The sequence below is a fragment of the Vipera ursinii genome (assembly GCF_947247035.1).
Source record: "Vipera ursinii genome assembly, chromosome: 5".
Taxonomy (NCBI): Eukaryota; Metazoa; Chordata; class Lepidosauria; order Squamata; family Viperidae; genus Vipera; species Vipera ursinii.
In genome coordinates, this window is record NC_139518.1 from 41,610,274 (window position 1) to 41,626,523 (window position 16,250).

At 38.1% G+C, this 16,250-nt stretch overlaps 1 protein-coding gene across 1 annotated transcript; it reads right to left on the bottom strand.

The window, feature by feature from the left end:
* Window positions 1–223: 223 nt before the first annotated feature.
* ESPNL (espin like) lies at window positions 224–11,631 on the bottom strand (the record flags this gene model as incomplete). Its single annotated transcript, XM_083363286.1, has 5 exons — window positions 224–1,780; window positions 2,259–2,438; window positions 9,720–9,801; window positions 10,311–10,467; window positions 11,598–11,631. 5 exons carry the CDS (start codon window positions 11,629–11,631, stop codon window positions 224–226), a joined length of 2,010 nt encoding a protein of 669 aa, XP_083219412.1.
* Between the last annotated feature and the right edge of the window lie 4,619 nt (window positions 11,632–16,250).

Below are 16,250 nucleotides of genomic sequence, written 5' to 3' on the forward strand. Positions count from 1 at the left end.
CTTTTTATTTGATGGTTTTTTACAACAAAAGTCTTGCTGGGATTTAGTTTTTGCTGTGCCACTTTTTTGTTGTTTAGATAACATGAATTTTGCAGGCTTTTCTTGGTTATTCCCAGAGAGTTTATGTTTGCTAATTCCAGCAATATCCCTGAAGTAAAGAAACATAGAGCCAGCAGACTTCTTTGTGTAATCTGCACATCATTCTTGCATACAACAGAGATTACTAATGTAAAGGTCCTGATCCTTTAAAACTAAAGATCTCTGCTTCTTTTTCTTTCCAGAAAGCAAAACTCCTGTCAATATAACAGCAGATATCATCATTACTACAGTTACCTAGTTCAAAGTATTTCCCTGAGACCTGCTCTTCAGGCTCAGGAACAGTATCTGATATCCTTGCTTTGATTATTGTTGTTGGATTTGTTTCCATGGACAGCCTTTGGAGTTCTGTGGTTTTAGTCATGTCGTTGTTACCAAAAAAATGTTCCTTAATATCTTCAAAACTATCTTTCCAATTTCTTTTGCCTGCTGCAATCTCATCAATCACTGCTTTGTGAAAGGCACGCACTGTTTCCCACTGATGTCTACTCAGGTGATTGAAAACTTCAAAGCAAAGGAGATGTCTTCCTTTCCGTTCTTCAGGTGATAGATCCAGGTCCAGGATATGGAAGTAACCAAGCATAAACAGATCAAGACTCAAGCTGTTATAATCAGTAGGCTTACCCTTGACATAGGGTAAGAATTGTTCTGGAGAATAGATTGTGTGTTCATGACTTTGAGGTCTGACTTCCTGAGAAGATAGCAGAGAAATGACATCCTTCCAATGACTGATTAACTTCTTGATAGTATATCTCTGATGAACTAAATGGACAAATCTCTTCATTTCTTTCAAAGGCTTCTGCAAAGGATCCTGCTGTTTTCTGAACTCGGCTATAACCTCTACAAGATCTGCTTTTATAGGCTGCTGAGTACTTAGAGTCTTCCTAGTCAGCAGTTTCAAAGAAGGAACATAAGCAGATTTCTTCCAATGACTTAGAAAAAGTAGCACAATTCGTTCTTTTCGGAGGATGGCAGAGTGTGTTATTGACACATAGCTCTTACCTGCTTTAGAGGACAGTTGCTTATAGCTGATTTTGGAATCACTGGCAATTTCCATATCTCCAAGCTTATGTTCTCTACCGCTTAACTGCCTCTTGGTCTTACAGATGCTAAATAATGTTTGAATTGTCGATTCCTTGCTTGTGTCATGTTGCAAGGACATGTTTTTCAAAACTTGGGTTTCAAAAGGTTTGTGGTAATTCAAAACATTCAGTTTTTCAAAATTGTCTCTTAGACTTTGTACAGAGACACTACTTTCTATTATTTCATTACTGGCTGAATCTCTTAGGAAAAAAACTGTTTTGCCTGACTTCTCATTAGCCCCCTCTTTCTTGGTTTCATTTATATTGTTAAGAAGTAGCAACATATTTTTTACTACTCCAGACACATGATTGCACCAGACTGGTAGCTCCTGGGTGTCATCCTGGGAGAAAGATTGAAGAAACTGAGGATTGACTGTCACACTGATAATGGGAGATGGAAAAACACTTTGTAGCTCTTCTGTTAGGCATCTCAGCTCATTCTTAAATTCCTGGCATTTTTTTTTAATCTGCAGCTTCTTAATCTGGTTCTCTAAATACAGCAAATCATCATTTGTTAGTAGTTCCCCATAAGGGCCAAGGATAGCCTTGTGGTCCTGTGAGTATTGCCAGACATTAGTATTTGCTGCACAGCTTCCCTTGTTCTGGACAGGGCAAAAAAGAAAGCAAGAAGAAAATGTTCATTCAAAGGCATAACTTCTCAGCCTGTCATTATTAGTGGAGTTACAGCATCTTAGATATGGTTGGAGTGTTTAGCCTTATGGATGACACCACAAGTATGCAACTGGAAGATATTTTAAGATAAGCTGGGGTCTCAACAAGAAATGAATCTATTTAAGTAAATGTTTTTGTCTACCTACATTGTAATTCTACTCATAAATATAAATTTTATAGGTTTTTAAGGCACCCTTAAATAGAGGGACAATACCTTCCACCCCAAAAAGCACCTACCCACTATAAATGTAATGATTTATGTAGTACCTTGCTTGAATTTGGGGGAAAGAAGGATTTTTCAACATAGTGAGTTCAAAATGAAATATTCAACTGAAATTATAAATAAATAAATATGAGTTAGAAAAGAAATGAAGAGGGACTTTTTATTCTATTAGCTCAATGCAATACCTTCTTGTCCACCTCTTCTTCAGATGCTAGTTGAACCTGTAATTTTCTGACCATCACTTGTCGTTTCCATTCTGGGATACAGAAACCTTGCTCATCATGGGTAGGCACCAATGCATCAATATCCAGTGCTCCCAGACTGTCTGGCTTTGATACAGTATTTTGTGTCTTCGTTTTTCCATCCTATATAGGGACAAGTATTTCAAAATTTAAGAACATCTCACAGTCTCCTCAAATAATTCAAATAGTTATAATAAATAAACAGTCATAACAACATTTTCTCAAGAAATTAAGATTAATGAAAGGAACTTAACAGAAAACTGAAATGTGTAGGTTAGCCGATCATCTGTGTTTGATTAGCCAAATAGCATGACCTTGCAATGTTAAAAAAAACATTTTGGATGTTTAGCTGGAAGAAATCACCAAGAAAGATTATATGAAAGCCAAAGGAACATGAAAGATATGAGACAGACTGAAAAATAGGCAATCAGTGGATAGGATCTGAGAATTCTACTATGAATCTTTGCCTTCTTCAGAGATTTATTTATCTTTAATGGACTAAAAAAAGTATCAGGCTGAAAACCTATTAATAAAAATAAAATCTTAATAATGTTCAGATATTATTTATTGGACCATTGAGAAATAGATAAAATAAAAAATTGAAAGAAAGCTATTTTGACAGAGGATGCAGTAAAAGGAAGGAAGGAATTAGAGGAATCAAGCATTCTGCTCAGGAACATTTTAAGCTTCTTTAAAAGATGCTAGGTAAAAAAAAACTTGCTCTCCCTGTCATTTATTATTTTTTAAAGAATTTTCTGAGCTACCCTACACTACCAACTGGCTGCCTATTCCCAAGGGAGAGTTAATTTGGCATGCCAATCATATATATACAACGGTGATGAGCTGGAGAGTTGATTTTGCATTGTGTCCTCTCTCATAGTGCAATGAAGAAGGCACAAATATGAGTATGCGTATTCCTCCTGCAGAAGAGACATAGCATAGGAACAGCTTCCTTCTTGGAAGCTTATAAGAAAATAATTTGCATGCTTGTAATATGTTGTTCCCAGGTACACATGATTTTCTGAAGGTCCTTGATATACTGTATACCTGGGAATAGAGACAGGATTTTCCCTTTATGTGGTAGAGTTCAATGTTTATCAACTATATTCAATAGCAATTTAGTTTATTAGAAAAGGTACTTGTGTAACTTTAGTCACTGGGTTATCTTTGAAGAGTGTTGTAAGCTTCTTTCTAAATGATTGATGTATAACTTATACTTGACCAACGAGATCTTATTGCCTATTCTATCTCAAAATAGAACAAGCATACAAATTTCTCTTTGGAAATATAAAAACAGTTTGTTGATTTTCTATGAACAAATCATAAAGCTGAAATGGAAGTTGGGACTTCTATTTTAATCAGATTAGCATAGTGAATAATGATAAAGGAATGAGAGAGTTATAATTCAATACATCTGGAGAGACCAAGATACTTCACAGAGACATGCACTCATGCACAAATAGCAACTCTCTAGCATTCCTAAATCAATCTGAAGATGGATCAAAATAAAAATTTCTAGACCTTACTTTCTTCTGTACCACAAATACGTAGCTCATTTAAATAAGAACTACTGTATGTCTAACCTTGCTTGAGAGATGAGGCAGTATTAGCATCTCCGTACAAATACACACAGAAAAATTCCATAAATAATAAAATATTGAAATAAAGTAGTGAAAGGTATTCCAGAATAAGGTTATAAGTTCCAAAGCCCACCAGCAGAGCTGTTACCTGGCTATTTTCCATAACTGTAACTCCACTCAATATCTGGAGATAATTTCTAATTCTTGGTATTTGATCAATATTTTTTTTTGCTTAAATACTTTGACTTTGACAACTTGAGCTTCTTCACTGTCAGAACAGTACTGTTCATTGCCCTAATGTGACAAAGAGACAAACACATAGTTTGCTTTCTCTTCTTATTCCTGAGTGCAGAAAAATGTAGTTATACATTCTATGAGAAACCAAAAGTCACTCTCAAAGAGACCTTTAGATGCACTGCTAGTTACACTGAGCATATGGCTTCTTTGCTTACAAATTGTTTACAAGTACTTTCTCTGTGCTTTCAATTCAATCCTTGAGGTTTCTACGTCTAGGCACAAAAAGCAGATGGGGAGGACTTTGTTTTCACAAACGTTTTGTAGTTGCTAGTCAGATATGCTCTGTATGAGTGTATCCTCAGTGAATGAAGGTTTTAAGGCAGGGAATGGGTATGCTATTTGTCCTGTAAGACTTGGTATTGTATTTAAATCTATTTTATATTCAGTCTATTCAAAAGTTTTATGTGCATAGTTGATCAGCCATCTATCTTTTAAAAACCTGATTAATCAACTGGATTCAAGTATTTGCTTATTACTAGTATTTCAATATAATATTCCCTTTGGTCCTGGAAGCTAAGGTTTTTTTAATTATTATTGTTAAGAACTTTTATATGGCCACTCAACTCACTCTCAGTTACTCCAGGTGGCTTACAAAGATAAAACCCCAATACAAAAACCAATAACTCCATCCTCATCCTTCTGACCTTGTTGGCCCTAGTTAGGAATTGGATGGGAGACTTGGCAAAATGAAGCATATATCTAGATTGGGAAATCAAAAAAACACACCAGAAGGCAATGATGAAACATAGATGGTTGTGTTACCGAAAAAATCACCTTGACTTGAGGTGAACTTTTACTTTACATTTATCATATAATGAGGTAATTTAGATTATTTATTTATTTATTAAATTTATTGACCACCCATCTTACCACAAGGTAGCTCTGGGTGGTTAGTATTACCACCTAGTAATATAATGTTACTTTTCACTCTTAAAAAGAAAGTATGTCTTTACCATTTTTCACTTTTGAGAGTAACAGAAATTGAAATAATTTTTAGTATAAATATGTCTTCATTTCCTAGATTCCAACAGCTGATTAAAGAATGTATCATCTTCAGGCCTAACAATGGAAATGTATTATCTGACAATGGGAAACCTCAGCAGAGGAACAAAACAAAATGAGGCAGCAGAACTGACTCCATGAGGTTTATGTATTCTGAGACAGACATAAATTTCTTGGGTCTCTGGTACATCTCTGAGCAGAGATCTACCTCCTCCTACAAAAGCTCATAGTGTTTGTGCTGTAGCAGGCAGAAAAGAGGGCACTAATTATCAGATTTTCTCAGACTTTGTGGTCTTGTCTCAGTATTGAGTTAAAGTGCTATCTGTCTGCCCTTGAGTTGGCAGAAAGCAAAACCAGTGCAAAATTGGCTGTCCCCATTACTGGTCCCTATCCTTCTTCTTTTGATTCTTTCCAAGCCTATGCCAATCATCTAATTTCCCCTAATGATACTGAATGAAACTGGATCTTGTCCACCTATTGTTGAATGATGTCAAAATAAGAAGGAAAATGCTACTATAAGAACCATTGCAATCTCAATGATTTAAGATTATCTTTTGCTTTGGATGGGGACAAAATGCATACAACATATTGACTGAAAAACAAACAAACATTACCAGGACGTATCATACCTAGGTAGAACTGGGGACATGGCCAAAGATATACATACCTCTCTTGCGCTGCTATTTGTTTATGGAGTCCATCTGGGAGAGAAGAAAGAAGATGAGACAAATATAGTTTTCTCTGGCTAGATCCAATTTTAGGAAGATCAGAAATTCAAAACAAACCAGTGAACATGAATCAGAAGGAAGCAAACCTAGAGAACTCCTCATTCTTCCTGGAGATAGACATAACTTGTACTGTGTACCAGTCGCAGCAGAAAGGATGTGGGTCAAGAAGTCATAATTAGCATTGCATTAATATTTGAAGGCTGGGCGTCAGATGGCAGAGTGACACGAGGGGTTACAACATTGGCACTGTGAAGAAGAGTGTTGCCCAGCTGCCTTGGTTGTCCATTTTCTTTTTCACTTATTTCTTAAATTATACAGATTTTATAAACAAAGAGAACAGTCAGTTAAGGCAGCCAATAGACAAAGAACCCCTGTTTGGCTAACAATGCTCAGCTTTCCAACTTTAGGAATTGAACTAGATTGAGTAAACGCCCAAAGCTGGTTGCTTCTAATTTCACCTCGCATCTATGTGCAAAATCACTCTTTGAACTGATTTTTATTTTATATTAATTTATTTCTGGTATCTCTGCACAGGTAGTTCTCAAGTTACAATCACAATTGAGTCCAAAATTTATGTTGCTAAATGAGAAATTTATTAAGTGAGTTTTGCCCCATTTTACAACTTTTCTTGCCACGTTTGTTAAGTGAATCACTGCAGTTGTTAAATTAGTAACACGGTTGTTAAGTGAATCTGGCTTCCCCATTGACTTTGTTTGTCAGAAGGTCACAAGAGGGAATGACATGAACTTGGGACACTGCAACCATCATAAATACGAACCACTTGTCAAGCATCCGAATGTAAATCATGTGGCCATGGGGATGGTGTAACAGTGGTAAGAGTGAAAAATGGTCATACGTCACCTTTTCCAGTGCTGTTGTAACTTTAAATGGCTACTAAACAAACTGTTGTAAGTCGAGGACTACCTGTACAGCTGTGCTTCAAATAACTCCCAGCAGTTCACAATAAAACCATAAAGTAAACAATCAACATTATTCAGCAGTACCTCAATTAAAATATTCACTTAGTGAGCATCAAAAACTCTGCAAAACTGCATTGTTTAATGGCCTTCGGAAGGATGATGGGATGGGTTCCAATCTACCTTCTCTTGGGAACTATTCTAGACTGAATGGGCTGCAATGGAGAAATGCTATCTCCACCTGTTGCAAATTTTTAAATAAAGGGAACCTAGAACATCCTTTCACAGGACAAGTGAACAGATTCTTTTGAAAATAATGTAACGTGTTTTGGTTTTAGTATATTAAATAGTTATAAATTTAATAAATCCTAAATCCTAATCCTTAATACATTAATATATATTTTATTTATTTTAAAAATGAGGTATTTGTTGTTTAAAAAATTAAGCAGATACAGGTAGGCTGAAAAGCAAAGTTAGGAGGGGTGTGTATGAACTTTGGGGTGTGTGTGAAGTGTGATCTCTTTTCCTGCTTCCATTCTATTGCCATTTTCCAGAACTAATTCATTTCACTCAGCAGCTATTGTTAAATGTGAGTTGAAAAAGAATTTAGGTTCCCTTTTTCATGCCTGTATTTAACTTGAGATTACATTAAAACTGAAAATAACAATTGCAAAGACAAAAATAGCATATCCCTTCCTCAATGTCACTGTTCTAATTAAAACTGGAATATTGTAGCTGGGGAACATTGACATTATATCTAGTTATCACCTTAAAGAGATAGATTCTCCATTAGTGCACTGATGATGTTACCTAGTTTGTGTAATGAAATGTCTGCAACGAAAACAACCAAGTGCAGACAGCACTAAGGACCTTTCATTGCTGCAAATCTCTGCAAGACACTATTAAAAATCCATCACTGATATTCTTACTTCTAGGATGGAAATTATTGTGTAGTGGGTCCGACGCAAGAGAGATGCCAGCCGGTGTGTGAGTTCAGCTCTTTATTGGAAGGGGAAGTGAACTGAGGAATGAGGGCTACCTGGCCTCCTTATATACCTGGCCAGGTAAGCTAACAGCCAATAAATAAATAAATAAATAAATAAATAAATAAATAAATAAATAAATAAATAAATAAATAAATAAACTTTTATTGTCAAAGTACAACATGTGTACATTGAGATTAGCTGAGCCTCCCCCTGTGCTCTCTCCCCCCAACACACAGTGACAACAAACCCTCCATCCCACCACACTATGTGAACCAACTGCACCACACACCGGCCTCCCAAGTCAACTCTGCATAAGATTACATCCCATTCAAAAGCCTAACAGCCCACGGATAAAAGCTGTTCTTCAGCCTGTTGGTACGGCTGGCTATATTCCTATATCTCCTACCGGATGGTAGGAGAGTAAAAAGATACCGTCCAGGGTGTGAGTCATCCCTGAGAATCTTCCTCACTCTTCCAAGGCAACGAGCCCTGGCGATGTCATCCAGTGGTGTCAGGGAACAGCCCACAATGTCTTGTGCTGTGCTCACTACCCTCTGTAATACTTTCCTATCCGCGGCTGTCAGACCGGCATACCAAACCACAATACCATACGAGAGGACGCTCTCTATGGTAGACCGGTAAAAGAGGGTCATTAGCTGTTGTTCTACCCTGTTCTTCCGCAAGATCCTAAGAAAGTGAAGCCTCTGTTGGGCCTTTCTAGCCACCTGGGTTGTGTTAACTTTCCAGGTCAGATCTTCACAGAGGTAGACTCCCAGAAATTTAAAGGAGGGAACTCTCTCTACACAGTCCTCCCCGATGTAAAGTGGGTTGGCCCTAGGTTTCCCGCCGAAACTGTCCAGGCCAACGCCCCCTGATGGCTGTTGCTATGCAGATGCCTGCATACATAACAGAAATATACCATTGTATTACCCAGTTTTTGAAGATATCATTCAGTCAAAGAATAAAATCTGTGAGGAAATAATGTCTATGCTTGAGGAAGAAGCAGGATTAAATGATCTGATATAAAAGGAGCTAAAAACATGAAATTTAATGTTAATGAATGAAGCCTGTCTATTCAATCAAATGTGTGAAGCAAATAGCAGCATGAAAACATCTGCAAATATCAATGAAAAATCAATGCCATTATCAGTCAGGAAAAGTCTTATTTGAATGCAGTTCATGATCCTCTGGACATGTTCTGTATCTGTGCCACATTTTTTTCTGTTCACAAAAAGGAAAGAACAACTGGGAATAAGTGACTAATAAAGAAAAGATGAAACCGATTGCAGCAGAAACATGTTTATGATCCCTGCATCATACTAAACCTAGTGGTTTCTATTAATCCATATTAGTCTATACTGCAGGTTGATACTATAAGAGGTTGGTATTATGGTTTTCTTGGGTTTCATGATCTATAGAAAGATGTATGCTATCTTTCTCATCCATTCTAAGAAATCTTATGTGTGAACAGCTTATGTGTGTTCATGTCTGAATCATTGTGAGTTTTTATACATACGTACACAAATCTCTTCAAGTTATCATGAGAATGAAATTGACAATTAATGGCTCAGCATGATGTTTTGATCTTATTTGCCTGTAGGAATCAAAGACTGCAATGTTCCTTTAATATGCAATACAGAAATATGTACTAAATCAGCTGGAGAATCATCTGGCATGCCACCACTGTGTATAAATATCACATCAATATTTTATTACATTTCTCCTGAGATAAAAAATGGAATAAAAAATACTTGAAGATTCAACAGCAGAAATTATAGGGAAAAGATAGGTGCATTTGTCTTGGCAAAAACAAGCACTTGCAAATTTGACTCCAGAAACTTAACTATACAATAATTAACCAACAATTTTCAGTTGTGATTTGGGGGCAACCTACTAGTTCATTGCTATAATATTGGAAGTCTATGGGGTCCTCTGAGATGAAATAATCTACATCAGCCTTCCCCAAACTGGCATTCCTGGATATACAGAAATTAGAATTTTAACCAATAAGAGAATGGGAAGATTGTTTGAAATGTTAGATCACCTAGGAGTGCTTTGATAAATATCATATTCAAAATGTATTTCAGTGAGATCCTTAACCATTATCCTAAGTGTTTTTTAATTATATAAACTTAGGCTGAAATAATCATGTGGTATTGGTGTTTAAGGCTGTCAGTGAGTCCTACCTTATTATGTGTAAGGGCAAACGATGCTATGTCAGATAAAATAAGATCACTGGTGCTTCATAAAATATTGATGAATTCTGTAGTCTCAGATAGGATACATGGCCCTCTTGAAGCTATCAGCATGTCTCAGTTAACCAAATGATTGTATAAGCAATAGCTGGATATTATGGAAGGGATATTATTTATTTATTATCACAGTATAATGAGAAATTAAGGGTGAATGCTGGTAAAAATGAATTGGATATATTGCCTATTGTACACATTAGTATACATACTTGGCTTTGGCAAAATATTAGTACTTGGACTGGTTCCCAATTATGCTCACATCCTTGACACTGACACTGAAATCAATGCTCTCTCCTTGTAGAGTCAGGCTCAACCCCAAGAAAGCACAAGTGGAAGCCTTTGCTGCTTCTCTTTGTTGCTGTAACTGCTTGCCTTCTCTGAGAGTGCATACTAAAACATGAAAAGTGCAAGGAGTGTAAGCAGCAGGAAACTTCCAACAGAAAACTTCAAGGATAAGCTACAGGCCCTCTGGACATCTTCTTTCACAATGCCAACAAGGACACTACCCTGGCAGAGGTATTAGATCCTTATGCACTAAGGCAACCATACTGAGATGCCTCTGCTACTGCCAACATTACCTAAGCAAGGGACCTTCCATTGCTCAGCCATGTTGGTAGTAGTGCCAGTGTCAAATAACATTGCTGACCAACTCTGATGATATACTGCTGAGAGACAGACCAAATTAAGCTGCCATTGGAAGACTGTCTTCTGTCACCAGGACAGCCTTTCCCATTCTACCCCCTACTTTCTACCTGACAGGTCTTTTCATCACACAATTCAATAGATAGAACAAAGTGACAAAGGAAAGTAGATTCAGAAAATGTATCCTCCTTTTCTTAATTTGGAGATATCATGTCTCTGGGTCTTCTTGAAATACAGCTGATCAACATCAGCAGTCAAATTGACTGTAAAATTTGTCCTGGACTGGACTGTAAAATTTGTCCTGGACTGCAGTGCAGGGGCTACAGGGGCTACAGTAGGGCTACAGTGGGGCTATAGTGTCTGACAGTGAGTTTAGAATGCTCACATTTTTTGACTTCTTGCATTTGGAAAATGTAGACAGTAATAACACTTATTCTTGTGATGGAACCAGTCTCGTTTTATTGCTCAGAATCTAGAATTTTAAGGTTAGGGTTAGAATTTCCAATTCAGTCATGTCAGATAGGTCAATCTTCATTTGGTCACTGAGTGTTGATTACTGTTTTAACCTAATGCTCACAAACCTTAGCTCATATATTCCTCTAGTCCTACTTTTCTGATACAGCTGCAAGATACTTTGGTTTTTAGGTAACAGTCGTTTAGCATTATGCATGAATCCTTAACTCTCACTGTTATTAACTATGGTTTATTGAAAAACTGAATAATTTGATAGTTTTTGTCCAGTCTCCAACCTTCCCTGAGAAATTAGTTGCATGGCAGTTTCAAAAGGCTCTGGATGAAGTGGGTTATCTGGACCTTCTCAATCAGGATTTGGGCTGGAATATGGGACAGAGCTGGCATTAATCATGCTCTTGGATTACCTATGGCAGGATCAGGAGGGGGTAATTCATCCATCTTCACTCTTTTTGTTCCCTCAGCGGCCTTTTGTTCCCTCATTGGCCATGGTATCCCTCTAGATTAGCTTTGAGAGTTGAGGGTGGGTGGCACTGAGTTGTGCTGGTTTCTCTCCTTCTTTAGAGGTCAGTTCCAATCAATGTTGACAGGGGAGGAAAGGTCCAGCCATGGCCCTACTTTGCAGGGTGTTGCAGGGCTGAGTTTTCTCTTCCCTCTTATTTAATACCTACAGGAGACCATTGAGTGAAGTGATCCAAATATTTAGGGTTGAGGTAACATCAGTATGCTGATACACAACTTTGTATCTCTACCTTGGATTGCCTGAGTGACTCTATGGATGACAGAGTATCCAAGTAGCAGGGGCCTGGTTGGAATGCAATGGGCTTTGGCTCAACCCAAGCAAGGATGAATGGCTTTGGGTATTTGGGTCTTCTGGTGTGAGTTTTTTTTCTACCTTTCGTCCTGAATGGGTGGCACTGCTTCAGACCACCTGGTGTGCAATCTGGGGGATTGTTTTGGATTCATGGCTTCTGTTTGGAAGGACAATAGTAGCTGTGGCCAAAAGGGTCTTTGCATACCTTTGAGTTCTGTGACAATTGCATCCATTCCTGGACCATGTCTTTGCTCACTGTCATTCCTTTTGATCTTCTATCTTGACCACTGAAATACACTCTACGTGGGGCTGCCCTTGAAAATTAATCAGATACTATGGCTGCTACAGAATATAACTGCATGGATTGTAAATGGTGGCTGTTATTCAGCACATGTAACATTAATGTTATATCAGCTGCTTTGGCTGTCAGTGTTCCCAGATGCAATTCAAGGGGCTGGTTGCCATCAGTAAAGCCCCACATGTCTTGGGATCAGGTTATCTGATGGATGATCTTCTTGCAGTTATTTCTGTTTCCAATCTGCTTCAGAAAATGGACATGCTCCAGATACCATTGTCCAGGGAATGTCAGCCGGTAGGGATTAGGAGATGTGCCTTCTCTGTCATAGCCCATTCTCTGGAACATCCTCTCTTCTGAGATATGGAGGGGATAGGATAACCTCTATCCTGTTGGCCTTTCAAAAGGCTTTTCAGAACTGGTTATGTACACTGGTCTAGGGTCCAAGTGTGTAAAGGATTTCATTTCCTGGTTATGTTAATATCTACAGATTATATCTGTCAGTTACTTTATATACAGGTTGTACTCGATTTATGATCAGAATTGCGCCCAAAGTTTCTGTTGCTATGTGAGACATTGTTGAGTGAGTTTTGCCCCATTTTATGACTTTTCTTTCCATGTTTGTTAAGTGAACCACTGCAGTTGTTAAATTAGTATCATGGTTGTTAAATGAATCTGGCTTCCCCATTGACTTTGCTGGCCAGACCACAAAAGGTGATCAAATGATCCCTGGACATTGCAACTGTCATAAATATGAGTCAATTGCCAAATTGTCTGAATTTTGATCACATGACTATGGGGATATTATAATGGTTGTAAGTGTGAAAAACAGTCACAAGCCACTTTTTTTCAGTGCCATTGAATGATCACTAAATGACCTGTTGTATGTTGAGGACTACCTGTACTTAATTTTTCTTTTTATATTGTGTTTTGAATTGGTTTAATTGGTTTTATGATTGTTGGCTGCCCAGAGTCACTTGTCTAAGGTGGGCAGCTATACCAATTGAATAAATAGATAAATGGGCAACACATCTAGAGACATCAATTTTGGGCTGGTTCTAATAGCGGATATATTCTAGGGCTAGAGGGAAGGGGCTGCAACCTAGGAAGGCAGAACTGGTATCTACTATTTCAGTATTTCATCTAATGGATTATCAATTATACACCACCATTACAGCAATCCCCCCCCCGCATCACAAGAGTGGAAGCCTATAACATTTATACAAAAGCCCAGTGTCCTTATATCCTGGTCCACTTGAGGGGCCACAGTTATTACCATAAAGCAATTTGGTGGTTTTTCCCCCCCTATTAATATTTTATTAGGAACCTGAGTTGTGATAGAGGCTCTGGTTTCCCATTCCAAATCTCAGGCTATGGCAAGGATTTTCTATGCTTTGTTCAATGAAACCCAAGCCCTTGATTAGGACTGCAGAGTTAATATGTCAAGTTAACCACAGTAGCCATTTCAATGCTTTGCTGAGCTTCTCTGCTTGCAAGAGAAGAGCATCAGCCACAGAAACCTACAGAGTATGAGATACTAGCCTGAAGCTTCTATCCAAGAGAGGAAACTGAGCTCCTCCCCAGGACCCTTTGGATTTTTCCCCAGGCAAGAGTTAACAGCAAGGCCTGTTATTACTCTCAGCCAGAGATACACATAACTAAATGTTTCCATTCTGATTTTCAAACTAAAAATGTCTACAAGGACACAAGGGACATAGATAAGCCAATTTTGAAGGTGCAGTGGAAAATGTTTACCGGTAGTTGCTGCTGGATTTTTTATTTATTCAGCTTATATAGCTATCCATTTCTTGTTTGTGACTCCAGGTGGCTTGCAATTAAAACATAAACATATATAAAATGAATAAAACAGCCATACAAATATTAAAAACAATTAAAACCACTCGGATACAGTCACCTGGAGATCACAGACATTCAAGAACAATACAACCATTTTATAGACTCTACACCATTCTCTCATCCCAAGCCAAATGGTATTATGCAAAACTCAGAGGCATGACTTGCAGTCTTCCCCAATGCATTCTTTCCAGAAAAGTTGGAATTGTAGTTCTCAGATTGTAGGCCAGGATGGATAGGAAACCTGAGTTTCAATCACAATCCAATTTGAGCAGAATGGTAGATTGGGAAACAAGAACTGTATATCTAATACTGTGCTTTCATCCTTCATCTTCATTCCCTTTGCTTTCCTTTCACTCTTTCAAGTGTTAAGGCTCAAGCCTTCTTGGGTTTCCCCCCCCCTATATTCATTTTTTTATCTTAGGTTTTATTTCTGCAAATCATGAAACTTCTTGTTTGTTCCCCCTTTTTGCAGTAGGCTGGATATGCAGCCATCTTAATCTAGCATCTATGAGAGATTGTGAGGGGGATAAGAAAGAAATGGGAGGAACTTGAGACACTAACACTAACAGATAAGAGAAGATGTTAATGACTTAAGTAGTTCTCAACTTAAGATCGCAAAAGTCTGGAATTAAGACAGCCTCTGAAAGGGTGTTTTACAGCACGTAAAGTGCTTCTGACCATCACAAAATATTGTACCCACAGTTTCATGATCATGATCTGGTTGTTTGGCAATCTGTTCACATTTATGACTATTTGTGAAGCACCCTGAAATCATGAGATAGCCATTTGCAATCTTCTCTACCAGCTTCCCAAGAAAGTCAGTGGGGAAGCTGGTAGGGAAGGTTGCAAGATGCTGCTGACTGCTAAGAGGACTTTCTCTTGTCTCTTGGCACTGGATGAAAGAGTTGTCTGCTAAGGGGAGCTAAATTACTTCAGCGGGGTGCAGACATGGGGCTTGGATCCCAAAGATTCTAATTCAATTTCTGCAGCCCACTTGAGGAGTTCCCTTCTACACACAGAGGGTTGCTGAGTTTGGCAGGCATCCCTTTCGTTCTGCCAGCTTAATACACCAGGAGATTGCTTAACAACTGCAGTTGGGAGTGCTGGGATTGTGATCATTGAGCAAAGCAGTCATATGGACATCTCGCTTAACAATCACTCAGTGATCAAAATTCCAATCCTAATTGTGGTTGTAAGTTGAGGAGTACATGAATCTGAGAAACAGCAACTCAGTCTAGGGTGCAGAAAGACTCCAAAGAGATTCAAAACTTTTAAAGACACTCCACTTTAGCGAACGTATTTATTAATAAAAGGTAAGGGTAAAGGTTCCCCCGCACATGCGTGCTAGTCGTTTCTGACTCTAGGGGCTGGTGATCATCTCCGATTGCTATTTCCAAGATACTCTCCCATAGTCCTACTTCTTATATTAAAACTTATTGAAATATGGGCAATTCTTGTTCCTTGTTTGTGCTCTCTATATGGGATTTGATATTACTCTGGATGATATGCAGAATGTATTTCTGCTGCATACAATGCATTTACCAGCCTGTGCTCCAGAGACATTTTCCCATTTGACCTTATAATGTTTTAAGCAAGGCTCCCCTCAGAAACTTTACTATATCAATTGAGAGTTCAATCCTAGGTAGTGGCGGATATTTCTCTCCTATGGTGCAAAGAAAAAAATATCTAATGCAAACTCCGCATGGCATCTAACTATTCTAACTGCTTCTGGCATGGCTGGAATGAAATGGTCCCAGGTGCCTTGAAATTTCCTGAGGAGACATTCCTGAATTATATGTTATAGTTTGTTCTGGTGTACCACAGTCACATTGCAGGCTCTCAGCCATTCTCCATTTAAAGAGCCTTGCTTTAGTACTGGCATGGCCTGTCCTGATTCTGTTCAGGTGGCTCCATATTTTTCAGGGCAACTCCATTCCTGAAAGTGGTTTTGTTGGATTTGAGTGATCTGTTTGGTTGTGGTTATTAAAAATAACCATCTTAATTCTTTATCTAGATCATAAGACGTGGCATATTATCCCAAATTTGTTTCTTAGACTTAAGCCTGGTGAGAGGTGGATGGCAAGATGTGATGAC